At 47.7% G+C, this 18,367-nt stretch overlaps 1 protein-coding gene and 1 long non-coding RNA gene across 2 annotated transcripts in view; one reads left to right on the forward strand and one right to left on the reverse strand.

Moving 5' to 3' along the window:
• Positions 1 to 17,080, forward strand: part of LOC116454132 — a 31,225-nt gene extending 14,145 nt beyond the window's left edge. The window contains exon 3 of the long non-coding RNA XR_004244017.1: positions 16,986 to 17,080. This is a non-coding gene — a long non-coding RNA (uncharacterized LOC116454132). The remainder of the gene's footprint in view (positions 1 to 16,985) is intronic.
• WSB1 (WD repeat and SOCS box containing 1) lies at positions 9,569 to 17,781 on the reverse strand. The gene is made up of 9 exons (XM_032130339.1): positions 17,641 to 17,781; positions 17,017 to 17,185; positions 15,807 to 16,075; positions 14,791 to 14,922; positions 14,301 to 14,401; positions 11,985 to 12,157; positions 11,490 to 11,603; positions 11,183 to 11,290; positions 9,569 to 10,679 (listed from the first exon to the last, which is right to left on the reverse strand). Exons 1-9 carry the CDS (start codon positions 17,678 to 17,680, stop codon positions 10,520 to 10,522), a joined length of 1,266 nt encoding a protein of 421 aa, XP_031986230.1. The 5' UTR covers positions 17,681 to 17,781; the 3' UTR covers positions 9,569 to 10,519.
• Positions 17,782 to 18,367: the final 586 nt, after the last annotated feature.

Raw genomic sequence — 18,367 nt, forward strand, 5'->3', positions numbered from 1 at the left:
CACCCCCTTCTGCTCCCTGTCCTCTTGCCCCTTGTGCCCAGGGGCTGTTTCATGCACAAGGAATACTTACAATGAGGGCAAATGCAAGCTGCTCTCCTCACATCGAGTCCTGCTTGCACAAGCCTCTTGCATCTCCTGTGGACCTATCATTTATGAACCTAAATATTCTGCTCTTCGTTGTGCTATGCATTTATTCATGTCTTTGCCCTGGGAGCCTCAGTCGTGGTCTGCCTCCCCACTGTTTGAATCACTAAGGAATATAGTTAGAGACAGATCTAGAATAAGAAAATTATTTTTGCCCCAAAACATTTACAATCCATCCTTGTGCGTGTTATAAAATAGCAGAGGTGTGTATACTTTCTTAACAGACTCATTGCATAAATCTTTGTCAAATCTACTTTCTCTCAGAGTTTGTGAGCGTGTGTGGTTTCTGGTTGTGGGCATGACGAAATTAAATACATTGCAAGTGATTTAGAGCAACCTGAAGGGAATGGTACCTATCCCTCCACCTACCCAGTCCACCCCTACCTAGAGCTGAAATGGGGAGGTAAATATGAGGGGTGACCTCAGACCATCTCAACTACACAATAACAATCCCTGATGAAATACTGTTTCAGGTGGCTGTTTTACAGAATTGGGTCTTACTGCTGGAGTCCTGTGCAGTAACATAGTCTCTGTTGGAGAACTTTGGTTTCAGGTTTTCCCTTCCTTGTTTCCTGTTGTTGAAGTTGTTATTTTTATTTTAAACACAGCTATTCTAAAATCATTGCTAATGTCCTGCATAGCAATATCCTACTTTCCTCAAAGGTTCAGGTGCCAGTAGAAGTTGACTTTGATGTTCTTGGCACAGCTTTGTCTTGAGCCCCTGATGTGTAGGTCAGAGCGTCTCTGTTCAGGAAAAGGAGCTCGTGGGGGTGGCTGCTGCTTAAGCCCAGGTGTTGTGCGAGCTCGGAGGAAGAGGATGTTGGACCTCTTGGGCCCAGCTCAGCTCTTTGAAATCACTTCAGGCTGGTGGCCAGCTGTCAGCGCATGCAGGGCTCTGCAGGAGTCTATTTGTAGCAGGCAGATGTGTCATTCAGCAGCCACAATGGACACTTGTCCTGTGGACAGAGCCCCCAGGCACTCTTGGCATCCCTCCTTTCCTGTGGAGCCAGAGATCTGTGGCACCCTGGGGGATCCTGCAGTGAAACCCACTCTGTGTCAGTGCTGGGGAATCCTGATGGGAAGATTCTTCCTGAAGTGTGTTCTGAACACATTGCTTGAACAGTGTCTCTGCTGAGCCTCAGTCTGAGCAAAATGTTCCTACTTCTGTCAGGCCATTAAAATAGCTCCTGTTGGTAATGATAATTTCATGGCAGATAAAAATAAACAGGGAAAAACAAATAAGACACAGGAAAGGTGCTTTATGATGACAAAGCATCCTAATAGAGACCCTTAAATTGGGGGTGTTTATTATGTGTGCTGGGACAATTTCAGAATGAGATTTGCCTCTACCTGGAAGTCACTGGCTCTACTTAGCTCTGGATTTGGCCTTGAGTACACAGTGAGAATTCCCTCACGATTTCTTTGAATACAGACAAGACCTAATCTTTTGCCACAACACCAAAAGTTGGCTCCTGTAACCAGAAACCCTGTTGACTCCAAACAGCATTGCGGACAGCGTTGGTGCCGAGTGGACAAGGTTGGATCTCCCTGCGTGCTCAGCTGACCTTTCAGCACCCAGGAAACCCCAGATTTTCTGCAGGGCTCAGCACCCAAGGCTGCATCTCCTCCTGAGCTCAGTCTGAGCAGGCCCTGGGCTGTGCCTGCTGCATCCTGGGGGATGTGGAGCACATCCCTTTGGCTGGACCATGGGCTGTGGTGAGTCCAACGCCAAATAGTGCTGGGGAGAGCTCATTGCTGGGAGGGGAACACAGCAGCCAGCAAGGAACCAGGTATTTTATTGCAAACTAAAACTTGAGGGCAGTTTTGCCATCCAAGAACACTGACCCTGCTTAGCCATGAGGAGATTTCATGCCCTGTAATCCCACATTGATCTGGATTACTTTTTTATTTAAAGAAACTGACCTCCAGCAGACACAGCAGGTCTCTCTTGTCCCAGCAAGCAAGTCCTGAGCAAAAGAACAGAAACAAAAGTTCTAAGGAATAAAGAAAATGGTGGAGACCACTATTGTGCCTCAATAAAAAGGCCAAGGAGTACAGGAGAGCAGTGTCTTACATAGGTCTTGACATTTTATTAGTAGATTAAGTAGTTTAGCTAGTCTTGTTCATTCTTTTTCTGAATTAACAAGTTAAGGGTTACCAAATATTCAGCACATTTGCTTAGAAACAAGACATCATTAAAATATTGCCTTCTCTTTCCAGCAGGCAGCCTCATTTCTTTTGGGTTTAAAGAAAATGCACACCTCCATAATGCAGTTTTGATCAAGCAAAGCTGTGCTTACACTTCTGGTGTGATACTCCATGTAAGGGAGTAAGGTCCCCAGCTCCTCTGTGTTTCAAATGTATTCCAGAACTTCTCCACCTCCCAAAGGTGTCCTGGTGTCAAAGCAGGTGATGCTTAGATGTGCTGTTAACAAGGCCATGAGAGTCATGACATGCAGGAGTAAATGCAAGGGGAGAATATCCAAGGCACAGGTGCTCAGGCACCGTTTGTCCTGACTCTCAGTGCACACCATGCAGGTGACCCGAGGCCCCCTCCCTGTCTCATGCATTTTCCTGTCCCGCACCGAGAAAGCCTCTTTGGCACCCTCAGGTGTTTCAGGTGACACTGTAAACTCAGGCACTGCTCACTTAACTGTCTTCATCTCTGCAACAGAAACAAGTCTGAAAACATTGCCTGTTAAATTTCCAATTTAGGCTTCCTCCTAAGAATAGCCCTTGGGTTGCGTGTGGGTTCACGACAACATTTCCTACCTGCTATTCCTGGAACTGCTTTCCTGACTGTGAGCACTGCCCAGTACAGCCCCTCCCAAATGCACTCCCTTAAGAAGACTTCTGAAAGATGAATGCTGGGTGTGATGTTGTGAGCCTGAGGTAACTTCGTCAACAAGGAAGAGGCCCCTTGTCCCAGGTGTGGGTGTCATGATGACCACGGGGTGAAACACAGCATTATCAGTACCCTGCATCCCTACCCTGCCAGCTCTACCACTGCCTCCTCACACTGCCAGTGTTTCCTATTCCTCCTGTCTTACCAGAGCTTAAACTTTCCATCCTTGGGAAGTGTTTGATACCAGAATCTAAGTGATGGTATCCCTTGAAAAACAGCAAACCCGTTGTTCCTGTAGCAGCTACTGGACAATTTCCTTAGTGGTCCAGGGAGGGGTGGTGTCAGAATGGGAGATAAAGTCCTGAGCTCCAGACCTGCAGTCGATGCTGCAGTGTTTTCACTTAAAAACCCCATCGCTAGGAGTCACATGGTTTCACGCTATCCTGAGATTTCATTTTAATAGCAAAAAACAAGGAAATTCTTCATGACTCCAGAAAAAAAATTTTAAAAGCGTGCAGGTATTTAACAGGTCATACATAAGGTAGTGGGACAGTAGTGTAACTGAGACACCACGAGGTTAAGGGTATGTGAAGCAGGAAGATGATTGCAGAGATGGAAGTGGAATCAAGTTACCTGTGTCTTAAATCCAGCTTTCCCACATCTGCTGTGCTGGAAAAGGAGCTGTTAGCTTCGGAGCAGTGAGAGATGGTATTTGCAAGGCTCGGGTTGGGGATGGGGAGCAAAACAAAACCCCAAGATGTTGAAATTGCAACAAAACCTCAACTCTTTAACAAAATGTCATCTATGTGCGACGAAGTTGTTATGAAGCTGGAAGCCTGTGAAGTGGTGACTGGTGGCTTCACTGTGTTTGGGACAATTTCAAAAAGCAATTCCTCAGTTCTTGCTGGAAGAGCAGTTTTCCACGCTTCCTTAAACTGGGAGCCAGACTGGTCTTCCCAGAAGTGATGAAAATAAGCAGCTTTAGCTGGAACTCTCCTGACACTCCCAGTAAAAGGACACTCCAGTGCAGCCCACCAAAGAGCCGCAGGATTGTTCACAGGCCCAGGGATTGTTCACGGCTACAGATGTCACAGCTTCAGAAGAGGAAACCGAGTCTTGATATATGCCATTCTCCAGGCACTGCCGTCACGCTCTGGTGACTCACACAAGTGTATCAAGACAGGCCTAGAAAGCCGAGCTAATGTGTCATTTCCTTCCTCTTCCTCTCCCAGGGCAGCAGTTCACAGGGGGCCCCACTGACCTTTAGCCTCTGAGGGGATGAGGGACTAAAGAGCTCACAGAGGTGTGTATTCAGGGAAAGAAAGCATCAAAGGCTTACATTTATTTGGTTTTCTGGCACTCCTTGTGTTTCATGCATGGGCTGTTTCCTAATTAAAGAAGGAGAAACAAAAGAAGTCCGAGGTTTGTCTCCCAGCCTTGGCAGAACTCTTTCATGCTCGGTGCTGTTGTTTGCAGTGTACACAAGCAGCTCTCCACTGACGAGAGCACAGCAGATGAGACAGAAAATCCCACCCAGCTCATTTTCTTTCTCTAAAGCTCACAAATTCTAGCTGCAGCAGGAAGCAAGGGACTGATACGATGCAGAGTGGAGGGGCTGCAGGAATCTCCCCTCCAAACCCGGGCCAAACTGCGCATCGCCCTGCAGGCACTCCCGCGGGGGGTTATTGCAGGCTGAAGGAGCTGCTTTTCTCCACTCTGGCCTCCGACTCTGCCTTCGTGCAGAACACGGGGAGCCAGCGCCGAGCGCCAGGGCCCTGCCAGGAGCCGGGAGCCGCCGGGATCGCGATCGGGGCGGGGCGGGGCGGGGCGCGTGCCCAGGGGCGCGGAGCCGCGCGTGCCCAGGGGCTCGGAGCCGCGCGTGCCCAGGTGCGCGGAGCCGCGCGTGCCCAGGTGCGCGGAGCCGCGCGTGCGCAGGTGCGCGGAGCCGCGCGTGCCCAGGTGCGGGGAGCCGCGCGTGCCCAGGTGCGCGGAGCCGCGCGTGCGCAGGGGCGCGGAGCCGCGCGTGCCCAGGTGCGCGGAGCCGCGCGTGCGCAGGGGCGCGGAGCCGCGCGTGCCCAGGTGCGCGGAGCCGCGCGTGCCCAGGTGCGGGGAGCCGCGCGTGCCCAGGTGCGCGGTGCCGCGCGTGCCCAGGGGCGCGGAGCCGCGCGTGCCCAGGTGCGGGGAGCCGCGCGTGCGCAGGTGCGCGGTGCCGCGCGTGCCCAGGTGCGCGGAGCCGCGCGTGCCCAGGTGCGGGGAGCCGCGCGTGCGCAGGTGCGCGGTGCCGCGCGTGCCCAGGGGCGCGGAGCCGCGCGTGCCCGCCAGAGGGCGCCGCACACCCGGCAGGTGCCCGCGCGCACCCGGAGCCCTTCCCCGGGATTTGGGGTCGGTGAAGGATTTTGGGTTTGGGTTTCTTCCCCTCCCTGCCCTCCCAGGCCTTCCTCTCCAGGCACGAGGGTACAGCAGACCAATCGCAGCTTTCCAGGAGGAGCTGCACAGGGCATAGCCAAGGTCACTTGGCACAGTGAAAACTTGTCAGGATGCCCGCAGGGTCAGGGCTGGTGCAGGGCTGCCACCCCACTCCCCAGGCACTAGGAGATGCTGAGCCTGTAAAGGCATGTGGCCTTCAAAATAACATGCTACCTTGGGACCTCTTGATTGTTGTACAGAACTAATCAGACATAATGTTCACAAACATTTCTCTAGAAATACAACAGAATTTTGCTCCTCTTGCTGTGAGATGGGGTTCAGCTCAGATCACTTTGCTCTGGAAATTGAGCTTTTAAGAGCATTGGTACTTGGTGTGAAATCACAAGACCAGTGTTTGAAAGAGCAGAAAGGCAGCAGCAGAACTACACCTGTGCTGAATGAAGGAAAGCCTCTGGAGCAGGCCCTGCAGACTGACCGTGAGGAACTGTATTTACATTTGACATTTGTTTGGAAAGCATCATAGGCCTGTGGCAAAGGGACTGTCTTGACCGCATCAGGGAGGAAAACCAGATTCTGAGGTTGGCCACAGTTTTTTTTAGAATCCCTTTTTGTGCCTCATTTATTTACTAAGTGAGGGATTATGTTTTCTGTTCACAGCTTTGTCTCTTGTCTGTTTAACTTATGTTGTTTGGATTAGAGAGACTTCTTTATTAAAGGCTTGGATGCTACTGTAGTGCACAAATGAAGATAATTGAAACATTTCCAGGTTTCCATAAATATTCCAAATGTTATTATCCTTACATTTCTCCATAAATGCTACTGAGTTATGTTTTATTTAAAGTATGATTTAGGATAATTGGTTAGTCAGAATACTGGTTTGTTTCTGAATAATAAGTAGTTAATATCTGCTGTTGAAGCCAAGAACTATTATAGATTCAAGAAAAAAATAAGACTAAAAAAACCCCTCAATGCCATATTTCTTCTGAATTACTAGACAGAAGTGATACTAAAAAGAGGAAACCCTTCTCACCACAGCACAGTGCACAGAATGTCTTCCCAGACAACGTATAAGGATCCCTGTTCAGGGGAGTCTGGGGGCTGGTGCTGGCTGAGTTTCCTCGAGCAAAGATCTCCATAGGGAAGGTGTAACTTCAGAAGTTCTCCACCCATACAGATGGACATCTTGAATTCATTTCTATTGCAGTCTGCTGCCAGAAGAGCTCACGAACTGGCCCATGTACCATGGTGTGGACAGCAGCAGTTCTGTTTGAATTGAGGCCTCTGTGTCTGATGCAGCTGAGCCGCACAGAGCTCCTTCCTCACCATGGGCGAGGCTGCTGGGCAGTGTCTGACCCTGCCCTGGGGGCTGTGCTGGGTGGTGTCTGACCCTGTAGTGCGTGTGTGACTGGCCAGGGCAGGAGCTGTGCTGGTGTTAAGGGTTCCAGCCCCTTCACAACAGGGACACAGCAGACGCTGCAACATGTGTTGGCCAAATGCCATCCTGGCAGCTCTTCACCAAACACAAACCTGTGAGCAGGTCAGTCCACTTCCAGCTTCTCTAATGTCTCATGATCCAGTGGACACAGTCAATAAACCTGGGGAAGCCAAAGGGTCTTTGTACCTTCCCCCAGGAGGTAAATGCCCTCACAGTTGCTGCCTTTCCAGTGCAGGATTGTCACAGTGCAAGCACCGAGCTTTTCCCAGGCTCCAGAATAACCCCTGGCACTGAGTTGGGTACCACCACGTGAGTTACACACAGACACACATGGATGGAGGCACTCACCCCCACACCAACCCACAGATATATGTGTGTATGTCAAACTTCCCTTGCTTTATTGCAAGCCTTTGCTATGAATATGCTTCATTAGAGCCTGGTCAGTTGTTGCTCAGATTAGTGCCCCATGACGGACGCTGTTTAATTAGATTTTTATTTGTAATGTTGTGCTGGAGTACTTCAGTCTTGTGACATGCCACATCAGGATCAAAGTTCTGCCCAAACTCCTCTCACTGTTATCTGCAGTGGACCTTGGAATTTTTTTTGTTTTTTTCCTTTCCTCTGATGCAATTAAGATGAAGCAATATTTTAAGTCTTTCTTCTGGACTTGTTCCTTCTGCAGTGACCACAAGGAACTGGTCATAATTAATAGTATCATCAAGACACCCTAACAGCTCCTGGGCCGTTGCACAGAAGGAATGAATTTACACTGTTAATAACATACACTGATAGATTTTTTTCCCCCATACATTTTTTCCATCCTGGCATTTATTCTGGTACAAGACTTTTGTTACAATTGCTCTTATATCAGGAAGCAGATTAAGATAGTCTTCCCAAAGACACGCTTGCCCTTTGAAGCAGGAGGTGAGAGGAGCATCAGTGATACCTTAATGGTTTGATTACATGCTCTCCATGAACTGACCTGGGTTCACACACAAGGGGGAAGCGGTCCTTAGCTGCATAGCTCTAAGATGGAGTTGTGTGTCAGGCACCTGAGGAAGTGGGCAGTACTCTCCAATTAATTGAGAGAAGTTCCTCCCCTTAGCGTGCAGGGGGCAACTAGAGTGGTCTTTAACATTTGTATAAGCTAAGAAGTGAGCTCAGAGAGAGAGAGGGGATTATGATTTCTGTCAGGGAACCCCAGTGTAGCAACTCTTATTACAGCCTGTAAATAAGTATTTTTCTCATTGATGCAGCTCAGCCAGCTGGAATAGAAGTGAGCATTGAGTAGCTTCTAATCTCATGTTAGAAATAAATCATATCTGCCCCAGAACTTCTGTCTGGAATTAGCTGGTTACACAAGGCATAACCTTGCTGATAACTAACAGTGTTATCAGGACTTATCTGAAGTTTACTCTGGCTTTCTTTTGGTTCTAGTGCATCAATAATTAGGGCTGTTCTGAACCAGCTCATTGCAGCAGGATTGGGGTGCGGAACAGTGTTTATAAAACAAACTAGTCCTTGTGCAGAAGCCAGCATCCCACAGAAACCCTGCCTGCCTTGCTCAGGTGGTTCTAATCTGAAATAATTACTTGGCTAAACAGTTTCTGCCTGACAACTCTACCAGATTTCCCATGGGATCTTACACAACCTTTGTCCTTTATGAAACTATTGTAATATGTAAGGAAAAGGTCATGGGATTCATCCACCCTATTTCTAAACTGCTCCAATGGAAGTCCTCATTTAGCATTGAAACAATAAACCCCATGCAATACTTAGCCATGCCTGCCACAGCTCCTCTGCTGTAAGTCATTTGTGGGTTTCCTGTGTTTCTGGAAATGTTAATATCAAGGTTTGTGCTGCTCAGAGATCCAGGTCTGTCTGAAAGCGCTGCTGTGAGCAAAAGAGAGGATACTCACTGATCAGAGATGAGTCCTTAGCTGTTAGATTCCCAGGAGAGCACTAGGTCTCTCTCTGCAAAATGTAAACTGGTTCTCACCCAAAGGCCCTTGAGTTTTGTGGTGCTACAAGGAACACGAGCACTGTGACCCGGGGAGTTATTTGTGTGTCTCTGGGAGGAGCTGTGTGCCTGGCCCTGCTGAGGGTCCCAGGCTTGTGCTGTGGTCACAATGGGAACTCCTGGAGACGTTGGGGATCAGGCTTCACCTTGCGGTGTCCCACCACAGCAGGAAGAGGCTTGTAAACGTGGTACATTATTACAAATAGTCTCACTAATGAGGAGAGCTTGTGTACTTGGTCTAACACTATCATTTGTGTCCTGGGAGAAAGGTTAGAGCAAACAGAGGAACTGCTGCAGGCAGAGCTGGGAGAAGCAGCTTTCAGAGGTGGTGAAAGGGGAGCTGGGATGTTGTTTTCTTACCCCACTTCCATAAATCAGAGCTTTTGGTGAACACAGCCTGAGGGGACCCTTCAATAAGCCTCTCCTGCAAGACCCCACATTGAAGCCCTACTTGCTGACCCAGGGCTGGAACAGTGATCTTGCAGAAACAGGCTCATGGCAAGCCCAGCTTTTAGCTCAGCTCATGAAGGAGCTTAAATAAGCAGATTTGCAGCTCACATGTGCTTGTAACACTGTCATGGCTTTAGAGAGAGCTCTGTAAGCATCTGTCTGGGAGCACAAACCAGGCCTCACCAGCTTAGCCTGCAATGCTGCAGGCAGACAGTATTGATAAATCAGTCACCAGATGAGGTACCAGAACACTTTTATACAAGTTTTTAATAAAAAATTCAACAAAAATATATATAATCAGGCATTTTATGCAATGCATACATTCTTTGTATCTGCAGGTACAGATAAATAACAGAAGGCAAAACCAAGTATTTTGCTTATCTTTGGCCATTAACCAATAATCACCCCCAAACGGATATTATAGGGTTAAAGGATAATAAACCGAATCTGTAAATGTCTCTCATTACAGACACAGTATCAGGCAATAATACAGTAGTCAGATTTTCAGAAATGTATGGAAATAGTTCTCTAACACTGCCCAATACTGAAATTTCACCTGGTTTGCTGCTATGGAACATAAGGCCTTCAGCTGACTCAGGCACGGTCCTGGGTTACATTAGATACACTCCAGTCCTTATTAACCTCCTTCCCTTCCCCACACCCTGCTCTCTACAAAGCTACACTGTACCTCTTCACAAATAAACTAGCACAAAGTCTGACGTGGGGGGCAGCTTTCTGGACCCCAACCAATGTACAGAAGGAAGCTTAACTGCTCTGTAAGTCAACAGTTTTCCTACCTCAGTGTGCCAGAACAGCTGTCCTTCCACAGATGCATCATGGCTCTACCAAAGCAATATATACATGAGACACATGAAAAATCACACAAGCAATTCTTAAAGGTACATTGATAACATGTAGCAGCTTATGTCTATATATGTACATGTTTTCACAGTTATATTTTAGAAAATTGAGAACACCAGGAATACTTCTACTGTGTTTTCTATAAATAGTAAAAAAATTACCTGTCAGGCATTTTGACAAAATAGTATTTAGGTTATCACTTTAAATAGCTCTTGAAAACCTGTAGAGTTTTAAGCTCAAAGGCTGTACAGTTTGAGGATTCTGCAAAGTGTTTGTAGCTAGTTTCAGCAGCTGGGCCACCTCCCAGCTGTTAGGGTTTTTTTTCTTCTCAAAAAACTCAAATCTGGTAACAAAGGAACTCCACCACTTTGCACGGGATAGGCAAGTTCTTGACTTGGCTGGTGGGCATCACCCTGCGGATGGCCATGCGACACAGGTGCTGCAGGCTGGACACCTGGCTGGGGGTTGCCCAGAAGTACACGCTGCCGTCCTGGGTCCTGCACAAAACCCCACAAAACCCTCCAGGTTATTCCACTTGGACCAGTTCAGCCTGCTACCAACTCACACGCACGACTAGGTAGGGGACTTGCTGGTGCTCAGTTCCAGCTGCTCCAGATTCTCATTTACTCCAGATTCTGATTTACTTCAGTTCCTATTTTAAGCTACAGCAGCACAATAAGCAACTTGTCTATGCAACAGGAACAGATCTCCTAGCAGCTACTGCTGTGCCACCTGACACGCAGCAACTGCCCTCAGCTATCTGATGGGCTTCTTCCAATCCACATGTTTAGGGTCTCTCATGTATTTATTTTTAAAGATAAGAAATTAGTTTATCAGCTGATGGATTTTACTGCTATTCCAGGCATGTTTAAACAAATAGTACCAGTCAGAAGCACCAGGTTGCAAGTCACAACTGAAGATTTTTCAGAACACTGAGCCATTGTTTTCAATCTTTTGTGTTACCTTTGTATTTTAGAAAGGAAAAGAAGTCTGTACTTGCCCTGCAGCCAGAACACTGCCATCGGTAGAGAAAGTGCAGCAGAGCCCATTGTTCAGAGGTGCAACTTGTACAGGGTATTCTTCATCAATTCTCCAGAACCTGACCATTCTGAGGGGGAAGGACAACATAGGAAGTTATCAGAGTAGGTTTTAAATTCTGCTTGGTGTTTTCTCTGTGCTGCACAAGAAACTAGTCTGGAGCACAGCTTGGGCGCCAAGAGCGCCAGGAGCCCAAGCTGACAGTGCTGAGAGGCTCCTGTCCTAGAGCAGGAACGCAGGAGGGGTACCAGCCCTGTCCCCACACTCACTTGTCGTCGGCCAGGCTGGCCACGTGCAGCCCGTCGTGGCTGAAGCACACGGAGCGCACCCAGCGGTCGTTGGCACCGCCCGCGAAGATCGGCGTGGGCGCGGGGAACAGGTGCCTGCGGACACACAGGGACACGCTCAGTGACAGTGCCACGTCTGGAGCTGGGGAGGGCCCCTCAGCCAGGACAGCAGAGCTCAGGCATTAACAAACAAACAGTGTTTAACCAGTTAGTCATGGATTCAGGAGTGCAGACTGAACTGCTGTGTCTTTTGTGAGCTCTTCAGCTTTGTTGAACAACTTGGTACACATTAGAATACCTGTGCTGTAAATTCTCTCTCAGAGGAGAGAGAAACCTCCAGCCTCTGCCACTTCAGCATTTCCATCAGCTACTGCTCTTTTCCAAGTCCAATTTACAGCTATGTACACAAACCCACTGAATTTCAGTTAGTCATCTCCACTCTGGGAGAAAGTTTCCATGTTTGACTGCTTTACTTACCCAAATTCCCTAAGAATCACTCCAATATGTGGATCCCAGACATAGACTCGAGTATCATAAGATGCAGTAGCCAGTAATGCTCCATCAGGAGAAAACTCACAAGCTACAACATCATTGTGATGTCCTTCAAGTTTCCGTAACATGGAGTATTTATCCATATCCCAGAGGAAAACCTGCAATTAAATGAGCTGATGTTATAGCTCTGCTCAGAGAAGCAATGAAGCACTTAATTTGTTTTTTAAGTATAGCTAGTCTTATTTAGGATTATATTAAAATCAGGTATTATGAATTACTACAATTAAGAAATATGCTCAGTGTCATACTCAGATTAAAATCAAGGTTTTTTTAAAAAATAATTAAAGCAGACATGCAAGTTCTAACTCAAATTTGTTAAATGTTATTAACAAAATAAGCCAAAATATAAGATAAAGGCAACACAATTTAACCATGTAGCTTACTGAAATTCATGTATTACAAAACTATTTTATTAAAATATTCAGAAATAAATAAGGTTAAGCTCTACAGTCCCCTCTTTCCAGTAACTACCAAAATTTTAAGAAATATACAGACAGAAAATGTAAGGTTAACATATTGTTACTCCAGTGGCATCCCTTTGAGTTTAAGATCACTTGTTTACAATTGCTTGGATCACCAACGTCAGCCTAGGAAGAGAAACAGATACTGCAAGCAAAAAGAATTTTCACAGCCAAAAGTTATGTCTTTGGCAAAACAACAGGGAAGTCTAACCACATTATTAGAAAGAATTTAGGCATTTAAAATCAAGTCAACAGTAAAAAACAACATTAATATTACAATTTACCCAGCTAATTGCACAGTGTATTATAAGAATTGATAGAATGTTACAGTATGCTGAGATTTTACATGCAGTTGTACATTATATATAATCAAAATAAAGACTGTGCAGAATTACTGAATAGGACCCATCCATGTACTGCAGCATGGTTTTATAGGAATGTAAGTCATCAGCAAAAGCTGTTATGTCCCTCAAAGAGCTCATTAGCAGCCTTGATTTTTCCCTTGACAGTTTTACTGCACAGGCTAAATTGTGACATCTTGGATAAATTTATGTTTGACCAAAACAAACTCAGCCTTAGTGCCTCCCACACGGCCTAACTCTGAACCATTTTACAATCCGCTACAAACATGTTCACTAATTTTTCCAAGGAGACCCCAACATTCCATAAAACTGGAAACTAAGTTTGAGGAGTCAGTGTGTTTCACTGCTGTGAAAATTATTGAAAAAAACAACAACAACCAAAAAAAAAAAAAAAAAAAAAAAAAAAGCAAGCAAGCAAGCAGACAGTGGACATGGAGCAGCACCTGCGTACGTACAGGACCCCTTGCAGCCGAGGGCAAGGTTACTTCGTCCTACGGTACAGACGGTACAGCTCGCCGGGCTGGCGGCCAGAGCTGCCACTCTCTGCCCGCCAACACCACTGTGCTCCTCAGAGTGGTGCCAGCTTAACTCAATCACACCAATATTGCTGCCACCACCTGTGACAGGGAAAGCAAGAAGCTTATGGAAAACACACAGCCTCCAGACAGCAATGTACACATCCCCCTCTGCTCCACTACTGAGCCAAACCCCAGACCTCGGCTGTTCTCACCGAGGTGGACAGTGCATCTGAGCACTCCCACAGTGGTGATGTCCAGTGCCTGAACTGGGCCTTCAAAGTCTTGTTAAACTGCCTACAGAGCCCCTGGAACCAGGCTGAACACCCCTTTCTGGTTTGCTCTAATTCTTCAGTGCCAGGAGTAGCTTATGGCATACATGCATTACCTGCACTGCTTTCAGTTCTCTACCAGGGCATTAGGATAGGATGGAAGCAAAAACAGCGTGCTCCTCTTCCTGCTAACTCTTAGGCACCATTGCTATTGGTATGGGAAAACAGGGAGAAACGTCTTTGTTCAGCAGGAGGTGCCCTGACTGGCTCAGACTTTGTAAAGTCTTTCTCACTGAGCACGAAATAGGAAGGACAAAATCAAAACCAAAATAGTTTTACGCATTCATCTAAGTATCTTTTAACACTGGCTTTAGTGGTCTTTGTTTTATGCCATGACCCTGTGGAGACCTATTCCTCAACAGTTACAGCCTCTTCAACTAAAAGCAGTGCAAGTTCCATTCACAAATCAGGGTCTCAATGCACCATTTGCCAGTTTAATTTCATGCACTTTTACATCATCATCAAACATTAGAAGTTCATGACACCGAGCACAAGCTTAATGTTACTTAGATTTAAAATGATTACACACACAATTCAGGAGAATTAAGGAACAAGAAACTCTGACACATACTGCTTTACTAGCTCCAACAGAACAGAGGATGGAGGAGTCTGGAGAGAAGGCACAGCCATACACCCAGTTCGGATGGCCTCTCAACACCTTCATCATGTTTCCTAAACAAAAGACACTGCTGTAAGAATTCGTTAAATATTACAAAATTCAGATTGAAAAGCTTTTCCAAATTAGTTATTCCTTTCTAAAATTTTCTATTATTTTCCCAAACGTCTTGCAGAGTCATCCTACACAGATATAAAGCCCCTGGGATGCAGCCTCTAATCCCAGGACCCTATTCAGAAAAGTCACTTCATGCACTCTTAGCTCAGCCCAATACCTGCCTCCAGGGTTTAGACAGATAAAGAATTCCAGGGGAGTGCAGAGTGAGTGACTAACAGAACATACAGTTTTTAAGCAACTCTGACCAAACTGAGTCTAGAGCAATAAAAGAGGTGAGTACATGGATACTTCTCTCAGGTATTAGGGCAGATAAAGTCCAGACATGTACCATCATCTTTCAGGTCCCACACTCGCAGGGTTTTGTCTCTGGACGCAGACACAAGAATCAGGCTGCCATCGGGGGCAAAGGTTAAATCTCTGACAACTTCTGTGTGGTCCATCAGGTTAAGGAGGAGTTTTCCTGTTACATGAGAACACCACACTTTAAAATGAAGGACTGTACTTAGACCAAATGCTTTATGGATACAAATATTGAATATAAATATTGAATATAGAATCACAGCACGTAAAGACAATTTTCTTTGTAGAAATGCTCCCTACAATGAGCAGCACATGGATCCTTTCACTCTCCTGTATTGAGAGACAACTCCCTGAAAAGCTACAAAATCTATATACTAGAATCTCAGAAATAAGGCAAGACTTGTCTTTTGATAGCCATACCTGTTCTAAGCTTCAATTTAAAAGGACAAGTTACTCAATAATCATTATTTTTTAAAATGAGTTCTCTCCAACCTAGCAGCTGTGCTACCAGCAAAACTCAAAGTCCCTAAATTCAGATTAAGTCTTTTTGAGTCATTAATTTTCTTTTTTAAAAAATAAGAGGTCCTCATCAACATAAACCAGCAACTTCATGTTTTTAAAGTATGGTAAAACTAAGAAGTCTTTTGAGTAAAAAAACAATGTATGTATGCACACATTTAATTATTTTGCATCTTCCATGTCTCACGTCTCAAAGCATGAGCTGCCTCTCTTGTTCCTTTGGCAGTTTTTCGTTACTTCTGGTTGCAGGAGCTCATGCTTTTTTAAATATTTTTAAACTTGTATTCGAGGTTCAGTTCCCAGTTACAATTCTATAACCAATTCCTGCTGTGTACTAATGATATTATTACTGCATAAAGTGAGAGTTGGCACTTCAGTGCAACAAGGAGCGTTTGGACAACGCTCTCAGGACACGGTGGCAGTGCTGGGGTGTCCTGTGCCGGGCCAGGAGCTGGACTGGACGATCCCCACGTGTCCCTGCAGCTCAGGATATCCCGGTGTGCTGTGAGCCCCTCTCCCACCCACCTGTGTAGACATCCCAGATCTTGATGCGGCCGTTGTTGAGGCCGGTGGCGAGGAGCAGCTGGTCCTGCCCAAACTTGAAACGGTGCCACTCGATGTTGACGCAGCGGCTCTGCTTCTCGGGCACCGAGGAGCCGAAGGCCAGGCTCCACACGATGTCCCCGCAGTCGATGATGTGCTCGCAGGGCTTGTTCTTCTGGCCGCTCTCGCTGCTCTGCCTCGGCAGCCTCGTGCTGACAGCGTTCGCACCATTCTTTGTGCCGTGCAACAGGCTGCAAAGAGAACAAAAGGCACAAAAATAAGCGCAGGTTATCTTGAAAAACAAACATTTCTTCAAGGTGTAGTGAAATCTGGGAGTTGTCATAATGTACATCTCTGAGGCGCAAAATGGCGCATTTTTACTTTAAAATTATAAAAGCAGCTTTTTCTTGTAACTGTGAAAAATTACCAGCACCTGGAAACCTTCCAACACAAAGTAAGACTAATATTCTGTATACGCTTTTACCTCTGTAGAGAGCAAGACACTAACATAACCTATTACAAAACCCAACAGTTTTAAAGCATTTACAGAAAAATGAGCCACAAAAATTTCTAGGACTTTCTGCTAAATGAGTGAGAAGTTCTCTGCAATTCCCTTACATGTGTTAAACCCTGAAAAGAGATACTGAGTGTCCAGCACATGGAAAACAATTAACCACCCCCAAAAGGGGGAAAAAATGGGTCAGAGAAATGTAACTAGCTACAGAACTGCAGGGGCTGGCTACCAACTTCGCTAACATGCAACCTGCAAGTGCCAATAAAATGTGTATTTTGGAACTCCACTTGCATTCTAACAAGGATGATAAGGAAAGAGGTCTGCCTTTAAGTAAATTCCTAAAACATAAAGCCAAACAGCATTGTGATAGGAAATTTAAAGGGCCAGATCTGCCCACATCTCTAAATTCCCTTCTCTTTCTAACTTCCTCTTATTTTAGAGCATCTGAATTGATTAACAAGTTACTCCTCCACTGGCTTTGTGAGGTTGCAATAGTTGTTCCTCTTGCTGACCACACAGGAAGAGACAAAACAGCTGTTATTTTAAGGAATTAGTTTTTCCCCAAGGTGTCAAAGCCTAAAAGACCAATACATGCGTTTTAATCGATTTGAAGCTATCTCCTGTTTTTAAACCCTCCTGTTTTTCAGGTGCACTGAAAGCCATAGCAGTTTGTCTTACAAGTTGTTGAGGCACTGTGCCCAGGGGACCAGCTTCACTATGCGATGTCCCTGTGACCACGCCAGGTACGAGCCATCAGGAGCGAACGCGACCGTCCAGTTCTCCCGGCCGCACTTCTTGTCGAAGGGAGACGTGGGGGCCAGGAGCTCTCCTACCGTGCGCGACCGAGCTGGGGGACAGAGGAGATCCGTGTGAGAGGGGGATCGTGCAGCGCCTTACGCAGGCTGCACGGGCACCCGCCGCCTCACGGCGACTAACGCGAGCGGGAGGGAGCCCGGTGTCACCGTACAACCCAGCAGGGATGAGCCCCCGCAGGGGAACACGCGGTGTTGAACCAACTGCTCGCACTGTGCGCGATACCGCACCCGGTACGGGCGATGCCGCCGGGCCCGCGCCTGCCCACGGCCGGGAGAACGGGCCGGCGGCCGGGAAAGGCTCCGTGCGCCGGGAAAGGCTCCGTGCGCCGGGAAAGGCTCCGTGCGCCGGGATCTCGCCCGTTACCCGCGAGCAGCCCCGAGCGCGCTGCTGTGCTGCGGGATGGGCTGAGCGCCCGCCCACCCCCGCCCGAGCCCGGGCCGAGCGCGGGGCCCGGCCGCGCTGCTCCCGCCCACCCTCCCCGCTCACCGATGAGCTTCTCGTTGACACTCGAGGGAAAGCTGGCCATGGACGGGCGGCCTGAGGAACGGCGGGGCTGCCACGGAGCGGGACCGGCGGGCGCGGGCTAGGCTGGGCAAGATGGCGGCGGCGGGCGGTGGGGCGGGGCGGGGCGGGGCGGGGAATGCTCCGCGGGGCCGGGCGGGCGGGGCCGCTGCCAGGGGAGCCCGGCCCGGCCTGCTCGGCTCGGCTCTGCTCTGCTCTGCTCTGCCCTGCCCTGCCCTGCCCGGCCCTGCCCGGCCCTGTTCCGCTCTGACTTGCTCTGCTCTGACTTGCTCTGCTCTGCTCTGCTCTGCTCTGCTCTGCCTTGCCCTGCTCTGCTCTGCCCTGCCCGGCCCTGCCCGCCCGCAGCCGTTCGCGCTCCTGCCCCCGTCCGCTGCCCCTGCCCGGCCGTGCCGCTGTCCCGGCCCGGTTCGCAGCCTGACCCCCGTCAGCCCCGTCCTCCCGCCGTGTGCCTCCCTGGTTCAGGGGCTGGAGGAGTCTCCTGCTCTTTAGGGTTTCTTTCTGACCGTGTATAGTTCAGCATTTAAACGCAGCAGGATCTGGTTTATAATAAAATTTTGCTTTTGATGAGGTTGTTCACAAACAAGCTGGAGAAAGAGGCCCTGAGAGCGCCTCGTTCTCTGTGACTTTGTATTAACATCTCTATGCACTCCTCTCTTGTTCCATATCCTCTTTTCTCCTTTTGCGTATCTAA

The sequence above is a fragment of the Corvus moneduloides genome, chromosome 20 (genome assembly GCF_009650955.1).
Source record: "Corvus moneduloides isolate bCorMon1 chromosome 20, bCorMon1.pri, whole genome shotgun sequence".
Lineage (NCBI taxonomy): Eukaryota > Metazoa > Chordata > Aves > Passeriformes > Corvidae > Corvus > Corvus moneduloides.